The 19,523-nt window shown below is 47.2% G+C and overlaps 1 protein-coding gene across 4 annotated transcripts; it reads right to left on the bottom strand.

The window, feature by feature from the left end:
• Nucleotides 1–4,387: 4,387 nt before the first annotated feature.
• Nucleotides 4,388–19,314, bottom strand: CMBL (carboxymethylenebutenolidase homolog). Of its 4 annotated transcripts, XM_074329088.1 has the most exons (7): nucleotides 19,296–19,314; nucleotides 19,000–19,092; nucleotides 12,102–12,333; nucleotides 9,048–9,155; nucleotides 8,067–8,209; nucleotides 5,833–5,924; nucleotides 4,388–5,083 (listed from the first exon to the last, which is right to left on the bottom strand). In XM_074329088.1, the coding sequence occupies exons 3-7, from the start codon at nucleotides 12,314–12,316 to the stop codon at nucleotides 4,904–4,906; spliced, it is 738 nt and encodes a 245-aa protein (XP_074185189.1). In that variant the 5' UTR covers nucleotides 12,317–12,333; nucleotides 19,000–19,092; nucleotides 19,296–19,314; the 3' UTR covers nucleotides 4,388–4,903. The 4 variants fall into 4 exon arrangements, with proteins under 4 accessions (XP_074185189.1, XP_074185190.1, XP_019601581.1 ...); XM_074329089.1 differs by lacking the exon at nucleotides 19,296–19,314 and having other exon boundaries at nucleotides 18,897–19,180; XM_019746022.2 differs by lacking the exon at nucleotides 19,296–19,314 and having other exon boundaries at nucleotides 19,000–19,178.
• Between the last annotated feature and the right edge of the window lie 209 nt (nucleotides 19,315–19,523).

The raw sequence follows: 19,523 nt of genomic DNA, 5'->3' as shown, positions 1-19,523 counted from the left end.
TCTACAGTTATTTATTATTACGTTCTTTTGCAGACACTGTAGATGCTGTTCAGTAACCATAGTTTCACTTGTTCAGAGTCGTGTGATTGTGGGGATACTGTTGCTCTAGCTTTTGTATCCGTTACATTAAAGGGGTCTCTACACAGCCTTTGTCTTCTGACAAAACATTCACTGCAATCAAATGCCGCCTTCATTGAAGGGGGTTGCGCTTTGTTTGCTTTTCATAAGCTCTAGAAACTATTTTGACAACTTAAAACATTGAGTTTATTCTCAAGATTTATGTTAACATTGAGAGGAACATGGGCTTGATCCTATTAAATGGACTTAAATGCTGCACTGTCTAAATGGTGGGTCCTTTGATTATAGAGACCCGTCGTAGATCAGTGTTTCTGCCCCAAAATTAGGGGATGTCTCAAGTGCTGGTAGGTTACACCAACACCAGATCTTGTTACAGTGCTGATGAGACCGCATTGGAAGTTGAATCCTCACATGGTCCCTGTTGCTTTATTCTGGCCCTGTCTATGTCCCCCCACCCCCACCACCCCCAACGCAGACCAGCTGTATATGGAGAAGGCCGAGTGGGCAGCCTCCTACACCACCCACAGATGCTCAGGAGGGCAGTTCAGAACCCATGTGAGGTTTTCTTGCAGAGGGACAGAGTACGTGGGAGTCAGAGTGAATTGAAGAAAACGAGACGGAGTGAGTGGGGGGAATGCTTTGCGATTGCGGTGTGTGGGTAGACTGATAGTGAATTATTCTGTACTAAAATACCACTGGCTACGGTGACAGCCCTGACTGCAGGCCTGGCCTTCTTCTGAAACCCTTACTTGGATTATGTCAATTCTCATCACCCTATGAAGGAGATGCACTTCTTATAATTCACATACCATAGGTGAGACTTGACCATTTACCAAACATCTCACGGCCAGTAAGGTGTGGTGCGGTCTCAATCCAGCTCCCCTCAACCCCGGCGCTGTTTTGCCCGTTCACTTGTGTATGATTTTCTAGATCTTCCTAAAGAACGTTTCTTCTAGAGCACTGATGATAAAGTTCATTTACACGCCACCAGGGCAGGAGCCTTGTTAACACTAGTCAGGTTTCCTGGAATTAGGAAACGGATGCTTCCTGACTAACGTGATGTATAATATTTGGGGGTTGCCTTCTGTGAACCTGGATGCTGACCCACAATAACTGTTGGGTTATTGTGGTTGCTCTGCATTGGTGCATTGGTGGTTTCACTAAACTATACTGTAGGTTTAGGAGTAAGTGCTAGTACCATTCTTCCTAATTTTGGTATGTTTGTGGAACTAGACAGTTGAGTATTGCAGGCATGAAACCTGTTGAACATACAGGCAAGTGTAGTTTATGCTACTGCATTCTGGGAGCTGCGTCAGGGTGCCCCTGTTCCGAGATTAGAATCACATCAGGCATAGATGTGCTTAGATAAATGACGTAGTTTGGATGAGTTGATTTACAAGGACTGATTCTCGCCTGCCTACCGAGAACATAGCCTGCTTTGAGCCAGTCTCTTGCCTGAAGGGGTTCGTGATTGTGTGAGAAGAGCCACCAAACCACTCCTCCATTCCAAAACTGAACTCCACGAATGTTCTGGCGCCCTTTGTGGATGAAAGAAGCCGGATGCCCTGTGAGTAGGAAAACTTGTAGAGATGTTGTTTCACAGCTTCTATCGTGGTTTCATTAAAAGCACCTCTTCAAGCTGTTACCCTTTTTGTCTTCAAGTTCCAAATCACTTGTCAAGTGCTTTAGATGACCCCCGTCTCACCCAGTGTGTGGCAAGAGCAACTAAACACACTTGGCCCTACAGCCAGATTCCCACACAGGACCCAACGTTTTCCTGTTGGTTCCCAGTCCCTACACTGGATTTACTTGTTTGTTAAATGACCTGGCTTTACAAGCAACCCCTCCAAAGTACAAATGCCTCAGGAAGGGGCAGAGGCTAGTCTGTTAGATGTGACTGGATTTCTTCAATCCTTTTGCCTTTCTCTGTTCGTGGTGAAACAGCTCCACTAAAGGATTGGGAGTTGGGGGCGGGGGGGGCAGGCTTGCAAGACGGGGATCATCTAAACCACCGGAAACGAGGTTGCCCAAGACGAGTGGCTGCTGAGAAAATGTGTTGAAGGTCAGGAAAAGTGGGGAGCACGTGGCAGCAGTAGTAAAAGTGTGTTGAACAGTTGTGTCCTGAGTGCTGCTGTACGTGTTTTGTGTGGTTATCGACATTGGCTTGCAGTGTGGTCCACAGACCCCTTGGGGTCCTGGACCCTTTCAGGAGGCTGTGTGGTCAGAAGTATTTTCATACTAAGCTTCGTTGCCTTTGCACAGTGTTGAGCTTTGCACCAGTGGCGCAAAAACGATGAAACTGCCTTCATGTTGGCGTGAGTCTGGGCAATGGCACCAAATTGTGCTAGTAGTCATATTCACCACACTTGGGAGAAGCCGTTTTCACTGAACGATAATAGATCACTGAGTCATTACATCTCGGCCCTTAGTCTTCTGTGTCAACATAAGTGTAAAGCACTTCCGTGTAACATGTGTGGTGGCCTCAGCTGAACTAGCCCGCTCATGGGACACCACTCTAAAGGACTGACGAGCTGGTTACTCAGACTCGCATGTGTGATAGACATTTTCTGAAAAATGAATCTAGTGAGCCTGTCACGAGTAGAACAACTGCCTTAGCATAGACTGGCTGGAACAACACATTTTGCACAGTTCTGGAGGCTGCAAGCCCAAGACAAGGTGCTGGTGAGAGCCAGCCAGCGACTGCCACGTGGTCCCTATCCTCACGTGGTCCAGGGTCGGGAGAGCGCACCTGCTCTCTGGATCTCAGTAATGCTCTTCTGATGCTTTTCCTCTTTTTAATGTTTCTCTGCTTTTCATATGTCCTCCTGTGACTTCCGTGAGAGTTCTAGTCCTCCTGTCTCCCTGTCTCCATCTCACTCCGTCTACTTCCCCTCTTCAGGCTGACACACACCTTCAGAAACAAGCACAACTCCCCTTGACCCAAGCAAGCACAAGGCACATGGATGTTACTTCCACATGAGGCTGGATTTCCCCCAGTGAGCCCGCAAAGTAATGTCCTTTTTCCTTGTTCTAAAGATTTTGCATAGAGAAAAACGGTCAGAGAGTTTAGGCGCGTTGCCCAGAATCAACGCAACTAGCTCATGGTGGTGGGGCGTGGACACTCCGAGCGCCTCCCCTCCACGCCGGGCCCGCCTCCCACCTTCTCACCCTCGTCTTACTCCGCGCTGTCCTTGCCCTCGCCTGGCGGATGGCTGTCCAGTCGAGGGCCACACGGCAGCCTGCGCTGCCTACTACCCAGCAGGCTCCACGTCCCCTTCATCACTGCCCAGCCATGAGCTACCCCCATTCAACTGATGTTCGCTCCGTCTGACCCAGCTGAAGGGTTTCTGGGAGAGTTTCCTTCCCAACAAAAATAGGGACAGGAAGACAGCCCTTCTGCTGCGGCTGGGTTTTGTGACACTGAGGCCAGAGGCCACCCCCCTGGAGAGGACTTTACATCAGTAAGGCCGAGCCACTCTGGAATCAATAGGGGAGGTGTGGAAGAGACTGGTAGTCAGGCTTTCTGTAACTTGCAGGCCAGGAAAACCTGACAGATACTCCAGGCTGGACCAAAACCAAACTCCTCTCCACAGTTCTGCTCTTCTCTGCCGGCATTTCCCATCCTGTATGGTCTCTAGGCCGACCTCAGATGGTTCACTGTGCCCTTCTAACTGCTCTGGAATCCCTCTCCATTCCCCAGCCTGGGGTCAGGCTCATGTCACTGCTCCCTTTCCAGAGGGTCCCATCTGTCACTGCTCTCTCACAGGAAGAACAGAACACCAGTCCATGGGACTCTGCAGTCCCCCCCCCCCCCCCAGCAATGGATGAGAAGAAGGGGTAGATGTGGTTCCCTGAGGCTGCAGGGCCCCTTGCTCCCATCTGAGCCCCAGCAGCCCCCTGACTGACAAGGAATGTCCCCAAGTTGGCCATTGGGATGCAAGCCTCACGCTCAGCCCAGGACCCAAGCAAACCCCCTCCCGATGGAGGGAGCCTGTGGAAGACCCAGGCCTGGGTGGCCCTTCTGGTGTCTGCAGACAATGAGAGGGTTCAGTGGGAGGGACAGCTAACTGGTCTAGGCTTGGGTTTGCCAAGAGAATGCTCAGATGCAACAGGAAGACAAACTGCAGCGCTGTGACACGGGAGCGTAACAGGATTAACGGAAAGTCAACAGGACGCAACGCAGCAGGAGAGGTTTGATGCAGCCCCAGCCCCTGGGACCCAAAGATGCCCGTGTGTGGAAAACCACTGCCTATGACATAGCCAGTTGGTTAATGATCCATTTTTTTACTAGCCTTTAGAAAGAGCCACAAAACCTCAAAAAGTAAGTTCATTGGCTTGACATATTAGGCCAATGGAAGCCTTTTTTAATCTCTCATAGCGCAAAATATGAATGTGACATTTATCTGTATTAAGACAAAGATAAATGTCTAAATTGGGCTTTTAATCTACATGCGTTTACAGTTTATGTTTTCATGACTTTGCAACATTAAGTCATTTTAAAGGACGTACTCAAAAGACCAGGAAGGTCACACCTGAGCTGTCAACTGGCCGCTGAATAGCCCCAGGTTTTTCCTAATAGTTAGGATATTACTCCATCATTCAAATTCATCAGGTACTGACCGATTTTTAAAATTTTTATTTATGTACATGTTAAAAATAAAATAATCTCATACGTTAACATTTCCTACTGAGTTTGTGTTTCAGAAATAATGAATCTCAGGATTCCTTAACTTATTTTATATAAAGTGAAAAATCAAATTACCTCAATATTTCAAAGCAAACTTCTGGACAAAAGCTATCTTGAGAAAGTTTCACTTGGCCACTGCTAAACATACTTGTTCAGCCACTCAAGTAAATTCCTTCTTGCCTCGTCAATATAGGGCTTGTCTTCAGGAGAACAATCTTCTCTCTTTCGGTGCACGAACCCATGAGTTTGCCCGGAAAACGTTTTAATTTGATATTCCACTTTGCAGTGTTCTTTCAACTTCTGGGTCAGCAAAGAGACCTGGTATGCAAAGGTTTTCATGATGATACGATTTTAACCCTCCAGTAATATTTCCCCTTCTCCACATCTTCTATGAATACTCATAAAAGAGATTCAACATCGATGCTTTAATAAGTTCTATAGCTATACTGATTTATTTTTTTAACTTTTATTTATATTGTGTGTTTTCCCAGGACCCATCAGCTCCAAGTCAAGTAGTTGTCTCAATCTAGTTATGGAGGGCGCAGCTCACAGTGGCCCATGTGGGGATCGAACCAGCAACCTTGGTGTTATGAGCACTGCACTCTAACCAAGTGAGCTAACCGGCCGCCCCCAAATTTTTTAATATATTTAAATATATAATATTCAATATATTCAATACAAAATTCAATATATTCAAGTATAAATTATTTGAAATTTGTATTAATGCAATGAACAGCCATTTCTAAACGACTGCTCGTGAGCCACAGTTTCCTGCTGCCTTTTCCTCATCAGCACACTGGCTTTAACACACCATGTCTTTAAGGGCACAGACCTGTGATAACCCCGGCTTACACCTGGGGGGATGGGGAGGCAGGCCCTGTAACCAGGCCATGCTGAGAGCATTTTGGGGGGGGTTACAATCCCACTCTAAGTCCCCAATAAAGCCCACTTCTAAAACAATGTTGAAAAATATTTGGAGCAATAAATCAGCCCTTTAGTATGTCTTCCCCAAACTGTCAAATCGTGCTATTAAATACAGAAATGTGAAGTGAAAGTTGCCAACTTACTTGTTCAAGAGGAATCACAGCATCGTTTTCAGCAAAAATGAACAGCGTGGGGTTCTTCAAGCTGTGCACGTCCTCGGAATCCTTGACGATGCCTGCAGAGTGGGGACAGGGCCACGGGCTGTGATTCCACACATGCCGCAGAAAACTACGTGGGTTTGGTTTGATTTTTCAAAGTGAAATGATGTGCTTTGGGGGTTTTATTTTCTTTCTAGCAACTGCCCAAAAGCGGGCCGACCTATAAAATTAGTCTCGCAGAGAAGCTTAGCAAGTCAGCTCTTCTCCCACTTTGCTCACTAGGAATCGGGCCTTTAAATAATGGAGTTAGACCTTGTGAGCTGCTTGGCGTATTAAGATACAGGAGCAGCCTGAACAATGCTCCCTCTTGTTCTGTGCCTTCATTTACCAAGAGCTGATAACTTTCAAATCTGGACCGTCTGACCACCACTGTTCTAGAAATTTCTCAGGGTATGCGCAAGCCCCACAGGCTCTGACCTCAGCGTGCTGGTGGGTTCATTCATTAGATGGGGCAGCCATTTAACAGGGTATATGTGCTCAGACAAGACCAGAAGTGTGAAGTCCCTGGACAGGGCACCTGGTCCTAGCAGGCCAACCCTAAACATCCGTTTTCATCCTTGGTTTTGGAGTTTGAGAGATCGTTTAGTCAGATGTTCTGCTTGGGGATTCAGACAACAGCCCTGGGTGTGGCCATTCCTATAGGAAAATAAGCAGAAGCTTTGCAACAGAATGCCATTTTAAGATAAGGGTCGTGCTAAAGACTCTTCTGAGCTTGGACGATAAGGAAGATTCTATTCAAAACCAGCAATGGGGGTTTTGCAGTAGGGAGATCTGGCTTAGCCCGGGATACAAGCACAAGTGGGGAGTGATGGCCAGGGAGTAGGATGGGGGTCAGTGGACAGAAAACTGAAAGGAAACATTGGGGTGGGGGATTCTGGCCAGATGACAAGGCTCTTGCTGAAGGCAGGCCAGATGAAAGAGACCGAGGGTGGACCGTGAGGGATTTTATCAGATATCAAAGGTGGGGGATTCTCGCTAAACTGACCCAGTGGGCCAAGGGCAAAGCTCAAGGTCAGGGCCTACTCAGAAAGTGGGCTCGCAGAACCTGACTCAAATATGGTCAAGAGTCTTAGTAGAGAGGAGAAAATAATAGGTGGCTTTTTTTTTCCATTTCCTCTCGGCAGCACAGCAAAGCTAAGTAACCTTTTCCAGGTTACTTAGACTCCCCTCACCCATAACTCCTCTCTAGGAGGCAGGGAGCCACGAAAAAGATGGCCACGCTCCCTGCGCCACTGTTAACGCCCAGTTTTATGGCTGGACAGCGGTTTGATGGCCCCAGGCCTCTGAGTCCTGACGCGCTCCGCAGCTCACACAACAGCGGCCAGAAGGGGGCGCAGGAGAGCCATCCACGCAGCACCGCCTTTTGCTAATTACATAAGGAGCTACGTTTAGCAACCGTCAGCTCCAGTTGTGTCCAGCGGCAACTGGCAAGCTATTCCTTTCGTGTAAGTAAATATTCAGTGCGTTTAAAATGCTAAAAGTAGGCGAAAATACCACAGTGAGGAACCATTACGCCAAATAAGAATCATTAATATAAACTGTATGACATATACATTATGAAAGAAGGCCAAATTTCCTTTTTTTTGGTTTTTTTCGTTTTTACATTTTTATGGTCTGAGTGTTTCTAATCATGAACTCAGTATGCCACATCTATACACAGATGCGATGTGCTATCAGTGCTATGATACCTTTGGTTTGTTTTGACATATGTTTATGTCACTATTTACATTTTAGAGTGCGTTTTCCTTTTCTTTCTCCCCTTCTTTATTGTGTGTATGTGTGTGTGCACGTGTGCAGTCAAGAATAATTTGTATCTTGGAAAAATCTTTTCCTAGATGTTGTTCATAGAAACATTGCGGGGAATGAATCATTATCCTGGAAAATAAAAGTCATTCCTTTCATCCTAAGTAAAGACATTGAGGTGTCCGGTTAGATGACTTTCCCAAAGGCACACTCTTGGGACCCGGGTCCCCTCACTGCCGGTGACATCCTCTGGTTACTGCATAACAAACCTCTACCTCTGCTTTCAGACTTATGAAGCCAATTTCGTGACAGTGGGGTTTTGTGTGGCCCCCGGGGCCCTTAGCTCAGCAGAGGCCCATGGTTCCTGCCACCCACCTCCTGTTTTCACTGTGTACATTTGTACAAGGCAGATTTACCGTAGACGGACACCCCTGCCCTGAATTCTGGGTATTTCATCATCAAGTGATGAACAGCAACTCCTCCCCAGCAGAATCCCACGACGCCAATTTTCTGCGCATGACACTGTTGTTTCAGATATCTCAAGACAGCATCAACCTCTCTAGAAAAGGAAGAAAAGTTATTCAAGAATGAAGAGGAATTTTGTGAGGCCCTGGGAAGGGCGCTGGGCAGCAAGTACTGTGTTGGTGGTAACAGGGAAACAGGGCTTTATCAGCAGCTGCTCCTTGAGCTTCTGAGATTCTTCCTTCCGGAGCTCCATCTCTCCACCTCAGGCCCAAGTGACAGAGTCGCCTCTCCTGGCAGGTCTCCCTGCCAAGCCCAGCCTCCTCCAATCACCTGGCAGGGCTGCAGCCTGGCTCTTTCCAAAAGACCAGCAAATCTGACCAGCTCACTTCCCAGCTGAAAGCTGAGCGACAGCCGTCCACAGCTTCACGCTAAAGGCCAAAGGCCACCGCCGGCTCTAAGACCTGATCCCAAGGTCTGCCCCTTTGAGCACTCCTCTCCTCTCCCTCCTCTCGACAGGCACCAGCCACAGCTGGGCAGCTCCCCAAACTCTCTGACTTGGCACATTCATTCCCGCTGCCTAACACCCCACTCGGCATTGCTCATCTCCCAGGCCCAAAGAGCAGAGCGAGGTTTGGAAAGCCACCAGGACAGGACTATTTAAGCTATGAGGGGACCATGGACAGTGGCCCTAGTGTTGCAAATGGTTCATTTGCAAATTGGTTGTTTGGAACAACTCAGAAGACATTTTCAACTGGAAGCAATGTACTTAATTGGAAGGCTGTGGCCACCGAAGTCCAACCCGGAAGGAGGCTGAGTGTCAGAGGAGTGGAGCCAGACCCACTGCCGTCTCCAGACTCAGCTCTTCCTGGTGCTCTGGGAGGCACCACAAACACAACCACACACACACACACCCGCACACCCCCATAACTTACTTATCGATCTTTCTGGCATTTCTTTTTTTCAACCACTCAGGGAAGGTGGACCAGTCGCCAGAGGGGTGCCACGGCTCTTGCCCAACAAAGAAGTCTGGAACGATGGTTCTATAAAATAGGAACAGGAATTGATCTTAGTTTCGTTGCTGTTGGGACTCTGTATTTGCTTCCATTCATTAAGAAACGTCTATGTTGGCAATTCTGGCTCCCAGGAAAAGAGAAGTCAAGGCCACGAGGACCAATTTTGATCACAGCAGAGGCCAGCTGGCACCAGGGCAGATCCTCTCGGGTTTCACAACCGAAGGTGCAATGCCTTTGCCAGCCCATCTGAAATGACGAGGCGACCCGGCCGTGCACACACACCGTGAGATATTACGGCACAGGACAAGGGGCCCCAGCAGCTAGGGCCTCCAGCAGGGTGACTACAAGGGCCCCTCCAGCTCCCTCACGCAGGGCTCACACCTCTCAGTGGGCCTTTCACGTTAGCCTCAGGGCAGGACGGCACACCTGGTTACCATGTCCAGTCACAGTGACCAAGCAATTTTCCCCCGACTCCCCCAGCATGCCAACAGGGTACAATTTCCTGCCCAGAGGGTATGGTCTAATGAGGGTTCCAAAAGGGGCCGAACAGGGAGAACAGCCAGAGGACCGAGTCCTTGGGGATTGTAGGGGAGGAAAAAATTTCCCTCCTTCCCCTCTAGGTTCCTTGGCTGTTCTAGTAATTAACTTGCCGTGAGACCGATGAACAGGTGAAAAGCAAATTTAACTTTGTGGATGAGAAAGGGGTTCTATGGAAAGTACCGTCACAGGGTGATCTGATCATAAATTCCTAACTGGACAGGTCATGGTGGGTAGTCATGTTCCAGGCCTATAACTTCTTTAGTGAAAGTTTTATCTTTGCCTTAAGCAAGCCTGTCCATTGTTTCTGTGCACATAGGTTCACAGACGCTTAAAATAACCACCCCAAGAGAGCACAGAATCTTATTAACCCCCATGTAATCCAATCCGCCTTCCTTTCTCCCACCTCCATGTCCTCTGCCTTACATTTCAAATGCATAAAAGAAGCTGTAAAACTGGTATTGTCCAGAGCATTTGAGATCTTGCTTCCCGGCAATTGTCGTCAGTTTGGCTCAAATAAACTCATAAAAATTCTCTCCGGGTTTGGACATTTCTTACATCAACAATGTCATACATAAAACCATTAAAATATGTATGAAAAAATATGAGACCATAAAAATATGCGACCCAAAGGCAGTCAGGCAATTGAGGCTTATGTGCCATCCTACGCTAAGGAACGGGATTGGGGTCTGGGGCTTCAAGGGGAAGGAGATTAAGTCAAAGGGCAGTGAGAGGCGATGTTTAGTAATTAAATACTTGTCCTGCCATGTAGAAAGGTCAATTAGATAGTTATATCTGGTAATAGCTCTCTTTCTGAGCCAGGCCCCTATCTAAATTCTTCTAAGTAGTGAAAGGAGGAGAAGGAAAAGTTGTTCTTGAATCTGCTGGGTTTTGATCGCCTTCAGCTCAAAACAACCCACATGCCAAAGTGGCACATTTTGGGGGGACCTGTTCTGCTCCCCTTCACGACCTTCCATGCAAGTCAACCCAGGAAGGTAGATTCCGCCAGAGACCCATTTCCTAAACTAAAGGGTCACCCCCATGGATGGGGGGACATAGCTCCTCCTGCAGGGGTGTAAAGAACACTGAATTTGGGGTCAGAAGAATCTAGTTCAAGTCCCAGTATTGCCCTGTAACCTTAAGCAATCATTTAACCACTTTTTAGCCCCCTTTTCTTGACCTGACAAATAGACTGCACCCTTTCCCGCCCAGCATCAGAGGATTATTTTAAGGGCAAACTGATTGTACAAGAGTGACAGGGCTTTGTAAATCACAGGTATCGTAACTCATTTTTTAGGATCCATCTCCAGCTAAAGGACCCAACGGGCCACGGTCCCATTCAATCTGCTGGTTGAGGCAGGATGCCCTGGGGCAGCTGCACCTCTGTCTTCATGTCCTGGTTCCCTAATTGGTAAAATGGGAACAATGACAGTCCTGACCTGGGGGACCAAGGACAATAGCCCTGTACCACCCTAGTGCAGGGTCTGGTGAGCCAGAAAGCAATCGAGTTGGCCATGGCTTTGATTACTGGGTTTGCCCCTAGGGAGTTAGGCTGCCTTCTCTTCAAGAAGAAATTGGGGGCAGGGGGAGTGAAAAATCTAGTGAAAGTCCTCTTTTTGGGCAACACTAAATCTGCATCATGTGCAGTGGGTCTGCTGCCTTTAAATCGAGTTCTCTCCGTAGGAAAATGAGAGAGGTGCTCCCTTTGATTTCTAGCTTCTCTTTTGGAGAAAACAAAGGAAACTGGGGTGCTCCCAACTCTGGGCTTGCCAGGTTTTCTGCTTTCAGAAGCCAGAAAGGAAGGACTGGTTCCTGCTCCCTGCGCTTTATTGAAGCCGTTACCAGCACCGGGGGAGGTACAAAGCAAACAGGTGACTGCATTCACCAAAGGTGGCCATGGCCACGTGATCTGACAAAGGCACAAACTTTGGGACATGCGTGAGTCTCATTGTGCCAGTGCTAGAACCCAGTCTACCTCAGACAGGGTCATCCAGGGTAGTCTGTGTGGAGACCAGGATACCAGACGCCCCGCCTGTGCTGAGATGCACACGGAGCTGCCTCAGGGACCAAGTAGTGGGTCCTCTTCAGAGCTGGGGAGATGTCCTATACCTGTGTCCAGGCAGGGCTCACCCTGGGGGTACGCCTGGGAGGACCTGAAGCCCAGGGATTGGGATGGAGCAGGAGGCTTCCACTGGACAGCAGTGGGTGTTTAAGTTTGACATTTCCCATTTACCTGCACCCCAGAGAGATACGGAAGTAGATAGTGGGGCTAAGACTCCATTCCCATTGCAAACACGAGACATAACAGCATGAATGCAACCAACAACGTAAATTAGAATACAGTCAGGGTTTGGGGGTTTGTTTGTGTTTTCCCTGAAAGGAAAAAATACAGATCACAGAAATTTACATGATTTTAGGCAAGTTCTTTATACATACGTGTATCCATTTCCTGCAATCATGTCAGCCATATATTTGGTATTGGGCAATTGCCAGCCGAATATGTCTTGAATGACGATCACGGCTTTGCCCGCATCAACGGGAGATCTGGTGACATAAGCCTTGATGTGCTCAACTTGAACTTCACGGCCCATCCCTCCATACTCTATCTTATGGCCAATATCACACGGGCAAGGATGAGCTTCGTTAGCCATTGGAGATATTTGTCAGCCTACAGAGAGAGAACACGCCTTACATTCCAAACAGTGCAAATCCAAAGATTATAAACAGTAAGTCAACTAAAATCAAGATTACAGTAAACAATTAATTTTAACTCTACCCCTAGTGCATTCATGCCAGAAATCAGTGGTAACTTCTGCCTCTGGCAACATGACAGAGTGGGGCTAAGACTCCATTCCCATTGCAAACACAAGCTATACCAGCATGAATGCAACCAACAGATAAAAACAAAAATGATGGGGCTCATAGGAAACAGAGAACAACACCTGAACCAGGACTGGAGAGGAAACTGAAACCAGGTTCAGGATGGCATGAGCAGATGCCCAGCGAGCATGGGCAGACTGGGACAGGCCAGACCCAGCACCAAGCCCTAAACAACCAGTGCTTTGGAGTCTGTGGGGATCCAGTGAGGCCTTGGGGCCCTGTGAGACGAGATTTATAGCCGAGACCTCCCCATGAAGCCTCAAAGGTTCCTATTTAGTGGGGGAAATAAAACAAACAAACAAACAACAACAAAAATAAAACAGCCAACCAGGACTTCTAAGAATATGGTAATGAAGCCCAGGAAGGGGAATAAAAACCAGCACCTAAATTGACACCGTCCTTTCCAAATAGGAAAACCTGAGCTGAGACATTAACATAACAATTGGCCCTGGGCAGAAACAAATGCAAAGCTGCTTTATAGCAAGACTTTCCTCAAAAATCCCCACAGGGCATTGAAGAGGAACTCACTTTGAAGCACTACACAGGAGGAAACTGTCCAAATAAACAATAATAAGGAGAAATTAGGGTGACAGGGGGAGTACAAACGAGGGAGGGACCTCACAAGTTTGACCCAACAAACAAAGCAGGAAAGGAGAAGAAAACAAATTAAAACCTATCAACTCCAAAGCAAGAAGTAATGTGGCTGAAAGAGATGCAAATAAATATAAGTAGATTAAATCCATATTGGAGACGGATTCTCAAATTGATTTTTTAAATCATTTTTTTTCTGTGCAATTATTCTGCAACTATTTGTTTTTTAACTTTTATTTATTTTAAGTGTATTTTTCCAGGACCCATCAACTCCAAGTTTCAATCTAGTTGTGGAGGGCGCAGCTCACCCTGGCCCGTGCTGAGATCAAACCCGCAACCCTGGTGTTACGAGCATCGTGCTCTAACCAACTGAGCTGACTGGCCGCGCCTCAAATTGAATTTTTACAAATCGAGGTGCCATCGGAAAGGAGAACCTGGGACCGCTGAACCTAAAGATGTACATACAGAAAAAAATGACCAGATGTCTGGGATTTGCTTCAAAATAGTCCAGTGGGTGACAGCGATGAGAGGAGAGTGTGTGTGAGTCAATGTTGGAACTGGGTGGTGAGTTCAGGGCTGTTCCCTGTACTTCTTTTCTCTCTGCTCTTATGTATGCTCACGATTTTCCACAATAAAAAATTTTTCATTTTTATTAAAATTTTAAAAACTATAAAAGGCTCCATACACAAAGTGAGAAGATACAGACTAGGGGATGATATTATTCTCAAAGCAGAATTCCTACCTAGGTAAAATACATAAAGAATTCTTATAAATCAAGAAGAAAAAGACCACCCGGAGAGCAAAAGGCTCCCGTTATGGACAGGCAATTTACCAAAGGTCACTGGTATTTAAGGAAATTATATAAAGAACAACAAGATACCATTTTATATCTTGCAGACTGGCAATCAGTCTGTTAACACCAAGTGATGGTGACCCGGGAGGGAAAACTGATACAAACTCTGGAAAGATGTGCAATGATAACTACACCCTGTGAGACAGGAGGGCAATTTCCTACTGTTGAGTTATTGGGAAACGTCAGTTGCTGGATCCTGGTAAGTTTCCCAAGAATATCCGCCCTAGGGTACCACCGATGGGCATCGAGGAACCTTGGGAGGCAAGCCACAAAGATCTGCGTACCAGCAACAAGAGACTTTCCCTATCACCACACAAGTGTGATGAGGCCTATGGTGACCATCTCCCTAATTTAAACACTAAAAAATCACGCCCAGCGGTGGAGATTTGCCGTACTGAGACATGCGATGCTTGAAGAAGCATGTAGCCACACTGCACAGGCGCCGAGAAACCTACGCCTTTTCCAGCCTAAACGTAGCTTTCACCCCGCCCTGCTCCCTTTACAGCCCTGCCCCAACTTCTTTCGAGGAGCCACCCTTTCTCAGTGTTGGTTCCCCGGTGCACACACTTAATGAACCTTTGCCACTTGCCTGAACTTTCTTGTGATCTCTCTTGATTTCCACCCTGGGAGACGGCAAGAACTCAGGGCACCGGTAGCATCTGCAACCCATAAACCCCACCACTGAAAATCAAGTGTGTGTGTGTGTGTGTGTGTGTGTGTGTGTGTGTAAGTTATATTCTTAGCAGCACGGATATGATGACAACAATTGGAAGCAACCTAATTAACCATCAGGAGGAGAACGGGACAAACCGTGATTCGTTATTGTGGCCTGGAATCTGTCCCTGCGGAAGACAGTTCAAGTGCTGCCCCCAGAACCCCCGAATGTGCTCTTATTCAGAAATGAGGTTTTCAGAGAGGTCAAGTTAAGATGAGGTCATCCCGGATGAGAGTGGGTGCTAATCTAATTATCGACTGCTGTCCTTGTAAGAGGGAAATTTAGATACAGAGATGGACACACAGGAGAGAAGGCCATTCGAAGACAGAGGCAGGGGTTGGAGGGATGCATTTACAAATCAAGGAACACTAACATTGCCAGCAGCCTCCAGGAGCTAGGAGGGAGGCAAGGAAGGATTCTCCTGGAAAGGTTTCAGGAGAGCTTGAGCCTGCCAACACCTTCATTTATGACTTCAGGCCTCCAAAACTGTGAGAGAATACATTTCTGTTGTCGTAAGTCACCCAGTTTGTGGTAATTGGTTTTGGCAGCCCTAGGAAATAAACTCATAAAAGGAATATTGCATGTAGCAGTTCAATGAACAAACTATATATATTTACCAATATCATAAATCTCAAAAACATAATGCTATAAAAAAACAATAGCTTTTCTGATGCTAATAGTAAAGCACAAAAGAACACATTTTTATTAATAAATATAGGGAAATAGTAAAAGTATAACTCAAGGAAATAAAGCTCACCACCATTAGACAGTGGCTATTGGCTGGGGGGAAGGGATGAAGATTGCTGGCTTTAATTATATTTGTTACATTTCATTTCCTTAAAAAGTTTTGATTTGAATTACATAGGACAAAATATTAATTTCTTTTAAATCTGGGTCACATGAATATGGAGCGCTGTTATATCCTATCATGTACTTTCTAGAACATTCTAAATGTTCATAACTAGAAATAAAATAACTAAACTTTAAGGAGAGAAATTAATTGGATCAAAAAAACGACTCTATTTTGCGAGGTTTTGTTTTCATAAGCTACATTAGAGAGCTGTGATGAGTAAGAGAACAATCCAATGTCAATAGCTGTGAATTTCAGGCCCCACAGCATTGTTGAGAACTGAGTCCTGGGGCTGATGTCTAACCTGGGCTGTCCTCTGAGGACGCAGAGACCAGGGAAAATCCCGGCCATTCCAAAGCAACCGTGTCTCTCAACCTTTTATTGACACCCACTTTCCAGAAGAAGTGTTTACAGCCAGGAGGTTCACTCTCTGGACTGATCCTGCAAGGTTATTCTCCTGCAGAAAGGGGTGGCAGCCAAGAGTGGCCCGAGCGTGCTGCATGTGGAAGGCTGGGCTCCTGCCAGACCTTCATGGCACAGCAGCCTGTGTGTCCTGGGCCAAGGCCACGGTGGGCACAGTCCACAGTGGCTATGGACTGCCTGTTATAAAAAGGAGCACGTGAAGGATTTTGTTTTACTCGGATGATAGGAGGGAATGAGACAGATGTTGTAACTGGTTCGAGGGAAAAAAGAAAAGAGCACAAATTTATATGCAGTAAAACAATAGTGAGATGAATTGCAAATAGAGACAAAACTGATGTTTCCAAGCGAGGGGAGGAAGCCAATCAATTCGCTACCAGACAGGAGAGAATTTACAAGTCTATCAGTTACCCTGGACTTTCAAAGCATTGCAAAATAGCTCAAACACAGTGAATGGGGCTAGAATCAGACATCCCAGAAGGATGTATGCTATGAACGATGATTACTTTTCCACTGGAAAGTAGAAGTTTCTTCTACATGACGTTATAGGGTCATTCATTGTGCATGATAAGGTTTCGGTGTCCTCATAGAAGGGGATGGGGGCTGTGGGTCTGATGTGTAAGGTGGGGTTCCCATCAAATGTGTGCCCAGAACAGCTTCTCTGTCATGGCACGTGGGCTTGGCAACACATTCCGGCCATCCTGAGATCGGATCTGTGGTCTCCACTGCGGAAGCCTCTGGAAGTCATGGTCCTCTCTATGGCCAAGACATGCTTCTGCAGAGGACACCCTGATGGGCACATTTTTGGCAATGCCACACCAAACGCAGCACTAACACCCGTGATTGCCCCATAACATTCATGCAAGATGCCACATGTATGAATGCTCGAGGGGCCCACTCCCCTACAGACTGACTTTTATGGTCCCTTGATGAAGATTCTCTCCTTGACCAAGCTCCTCTGAACTCTCTTCTCAATTAAGCCCTGACTTTTGGGCTTCCAAGTTCATCTCTACATTGTCCAGTTTTAGTGAAAAGCCTGCTAAGTCAATTTAGTAGAAGCCCTCACTCTCCATGTCTGGTCCCGTTCCTCACCCTCTGCCATCCTCCAGCCGATGACTGATGGCCGTGCCTTGTCTTCTGCCTAAATCCTGTTAGGTTGGTTTAGCGGGATTCCCAGGTCCCTAATGCTTCCTCTTAGTAATATCCATCCACTGACTCCTACCCTGCTCCTTGGCCGTAAGTCCCCACTTTTCCTTGTTGTATTCGGAATTGAGCCCAATCAACTCTACTGCAAAATCCCATTGCAGTGGTCCCTACACCTGTGGATGATCCTAAATAAGGTCTGCCCTACTGTTCTTCAACAGGTGTCATGAATGAATAATTTTTTCCTGAACACCCTCCAGCCCTGCCTCATGCAGCAAGTGCCTCCATGAAATGGCAAGTCAAGACCCATGGGAATCACTGTGCGTGTCTGAGCAGCAAATCCTGGGAGGCTGCCCTGTCCTGGCTCCTCTCCTAAGGGGTCCCTTCCTCAGGCATTCCTTACTCCATACAAATGTGTGCTTCTTGACTTCTTTTTGGAACCAATTCTAACATCTGCCTGGTTCCCTCTTTAATGCATAAAACAGAAGCTTTAACACGTGCTCATTTTTATATCTGTAGAAGAGTCATGATTTTGCCTTTCGCTGAAAATTATCTTTTAACAGTAAAATTGAACAGCATTCCCCTTTTCTCACTGGAAGTCAGAAAGACGAGCAATGGGTGGTAAAGTGTGATGCAGCAAGTGTGGCTTTCCTGCTTTCACTCCCCCAAGGATTTAAAGAAGTCTGACTCAGAAGTCACACTTCCCAACGCAATAAAGCTCTCCACCGGAAATAGGGAAAACAGATTTTGATGAGCGAAGAGGATTGGCCGTAAATGGGATTGTAACAAGCAAAAAAGCCTAGCAATCAATTTCTGGAAGCTTCAGAGATTTAGAAATGGAAACCATCTGCGAGCTCAACAACATTAACACTGAGAGAATACAGGGAAGCGGTGGTTACTAGAAGGCTCCGCGTTTTTGTTTGTTTGTTTTTTACTGGGCAAAGTGCACACCCACGATTTTCAATCTTGCAGCGGGGAAGCCAGGGCCCTACTTCTCCTTAAATGATTCTATGAATGTGAACGCCTCCAATTACTTACTTTTCAGCAATCATGCTTGTATTTTCCAAGGGGCGCACGGTCCAGACAGCATTAAAGAGAAAGCTAGAGGCCAAGAGCACACACTGGCCTGTGAACACGCCAATCACGTGGCTGCCTTTGACCTTTTCTTGGGTGGTTCCACGCCTAGATAGGATTTCCCTTGATATCCGCAGGGCTCACGGCTGACCACCGTGTTTTAAATGGGCTCAGAAAACAACAGGTGGCAATTTCCATCAACAAGAAACCTAAATGGCAGTGCCCAATGATAGCAAGGCCTGGGCAAGGCGACACTCCTGCCTCCCAGCCCAGTGGCTGTGGGTGTGTACAGTGTAGTCTTTCTTGGCAACAGGTACCCAGCATCCAGAACATCACACCCCTAGACCCAGAACCTCCGCTCTCAATATCCTTTAAAAAAATGCAAGTATGCTCATCCCCCCCCCCCATAGTTTTATATTAATAGTAAAAATTATACAACCAAAATGGTTAACTGTAGAAAAACAGTTACAGAGAGTATTTAATGGCAGGGAGGAAAGGTTTCTGGCATAGTGTTATACGGGGGAAAAAACAAAAAACCGACCACAGGTTTACATACAGTATAATTTGGAGTATGTTTTTTAAATGTGTGGCTAAGCAATACAGGAAAATATGCCCAGGGGGGGTGGTGGGGGTTGCTTTTCTGCAAAGACAACGAACTGCTTTGATAAGCCAGGTGTTGAAAATGGGCTTCGACAGGCTCACTACCTGCGCACATGGCAAAGACCTTCCTCGCCTCCCGCAAACACGCGCGCGAGTTAGAGCGGAGCGGGGTCTCCGCCGCGTTTCTGGGCCGGGGAAGCGCACGTACCTCGTCTGCCGCCTGGAGACTGCGGTCTGCGCGCGCGGAGGGGGCGACACGCGGAGGGCGACCGTCAGGGGCGAGCGGAGTGGGAGGCGCCTCCTGGAGGACGGAAGTGGACGCGGGGACTGAGGGCGGCGGATCCCGCGGGCCAGTGGCAGCCCCGCATTCCCAGCCTCCCGGGGAGGCGGGCCGGAGGGAGAGGGGAGGGGAGGGGAGGCCGGGAGGCAGGGCTGCGGTGGTGCAGAGGGAGGAGGGGAGAGGGAAAGCGGCTTGGAGAAGGAACAGCTGGCCTGTGAATTTACGTGTGAGCCTGGCTCCTAAGACCTGTAACTTCTCTGCTGTGAATCGAAGTTAGGCTATTCTGCAAAACAAATTATTGCATAATCATATTGCCCTCCACCGCCCCGCCTCCACTCCGCATTTTGTCTGGACAGCTAAGGTTGTGGTAACCATTGAAGTAAGAAACTGTTCAAACCTGTAGAGGATTTTTATGAGAATATTTGAGCCAAACTGAGGACAATTGCCAGGAC

This window comes from Rhinolophus sinicus, linkage group LG03 (assembly GCF_036562045.2).
Source record: "Rhinolophus sinicus isolate RSC01 linkage group LG03, ASM3656204v1, whole genome shotgun sequence".
NCBI lineage: Eukaryota > Metazoa > Chordata > Mammalia > Chiroptera > Rhinolophidae > Rhinolophus > Rhinolophus sinicus.
Note: the sequence above shows the minus strand (reverse complement) of the source record. Positions and strands in the feature narration are given on the sequence as shown.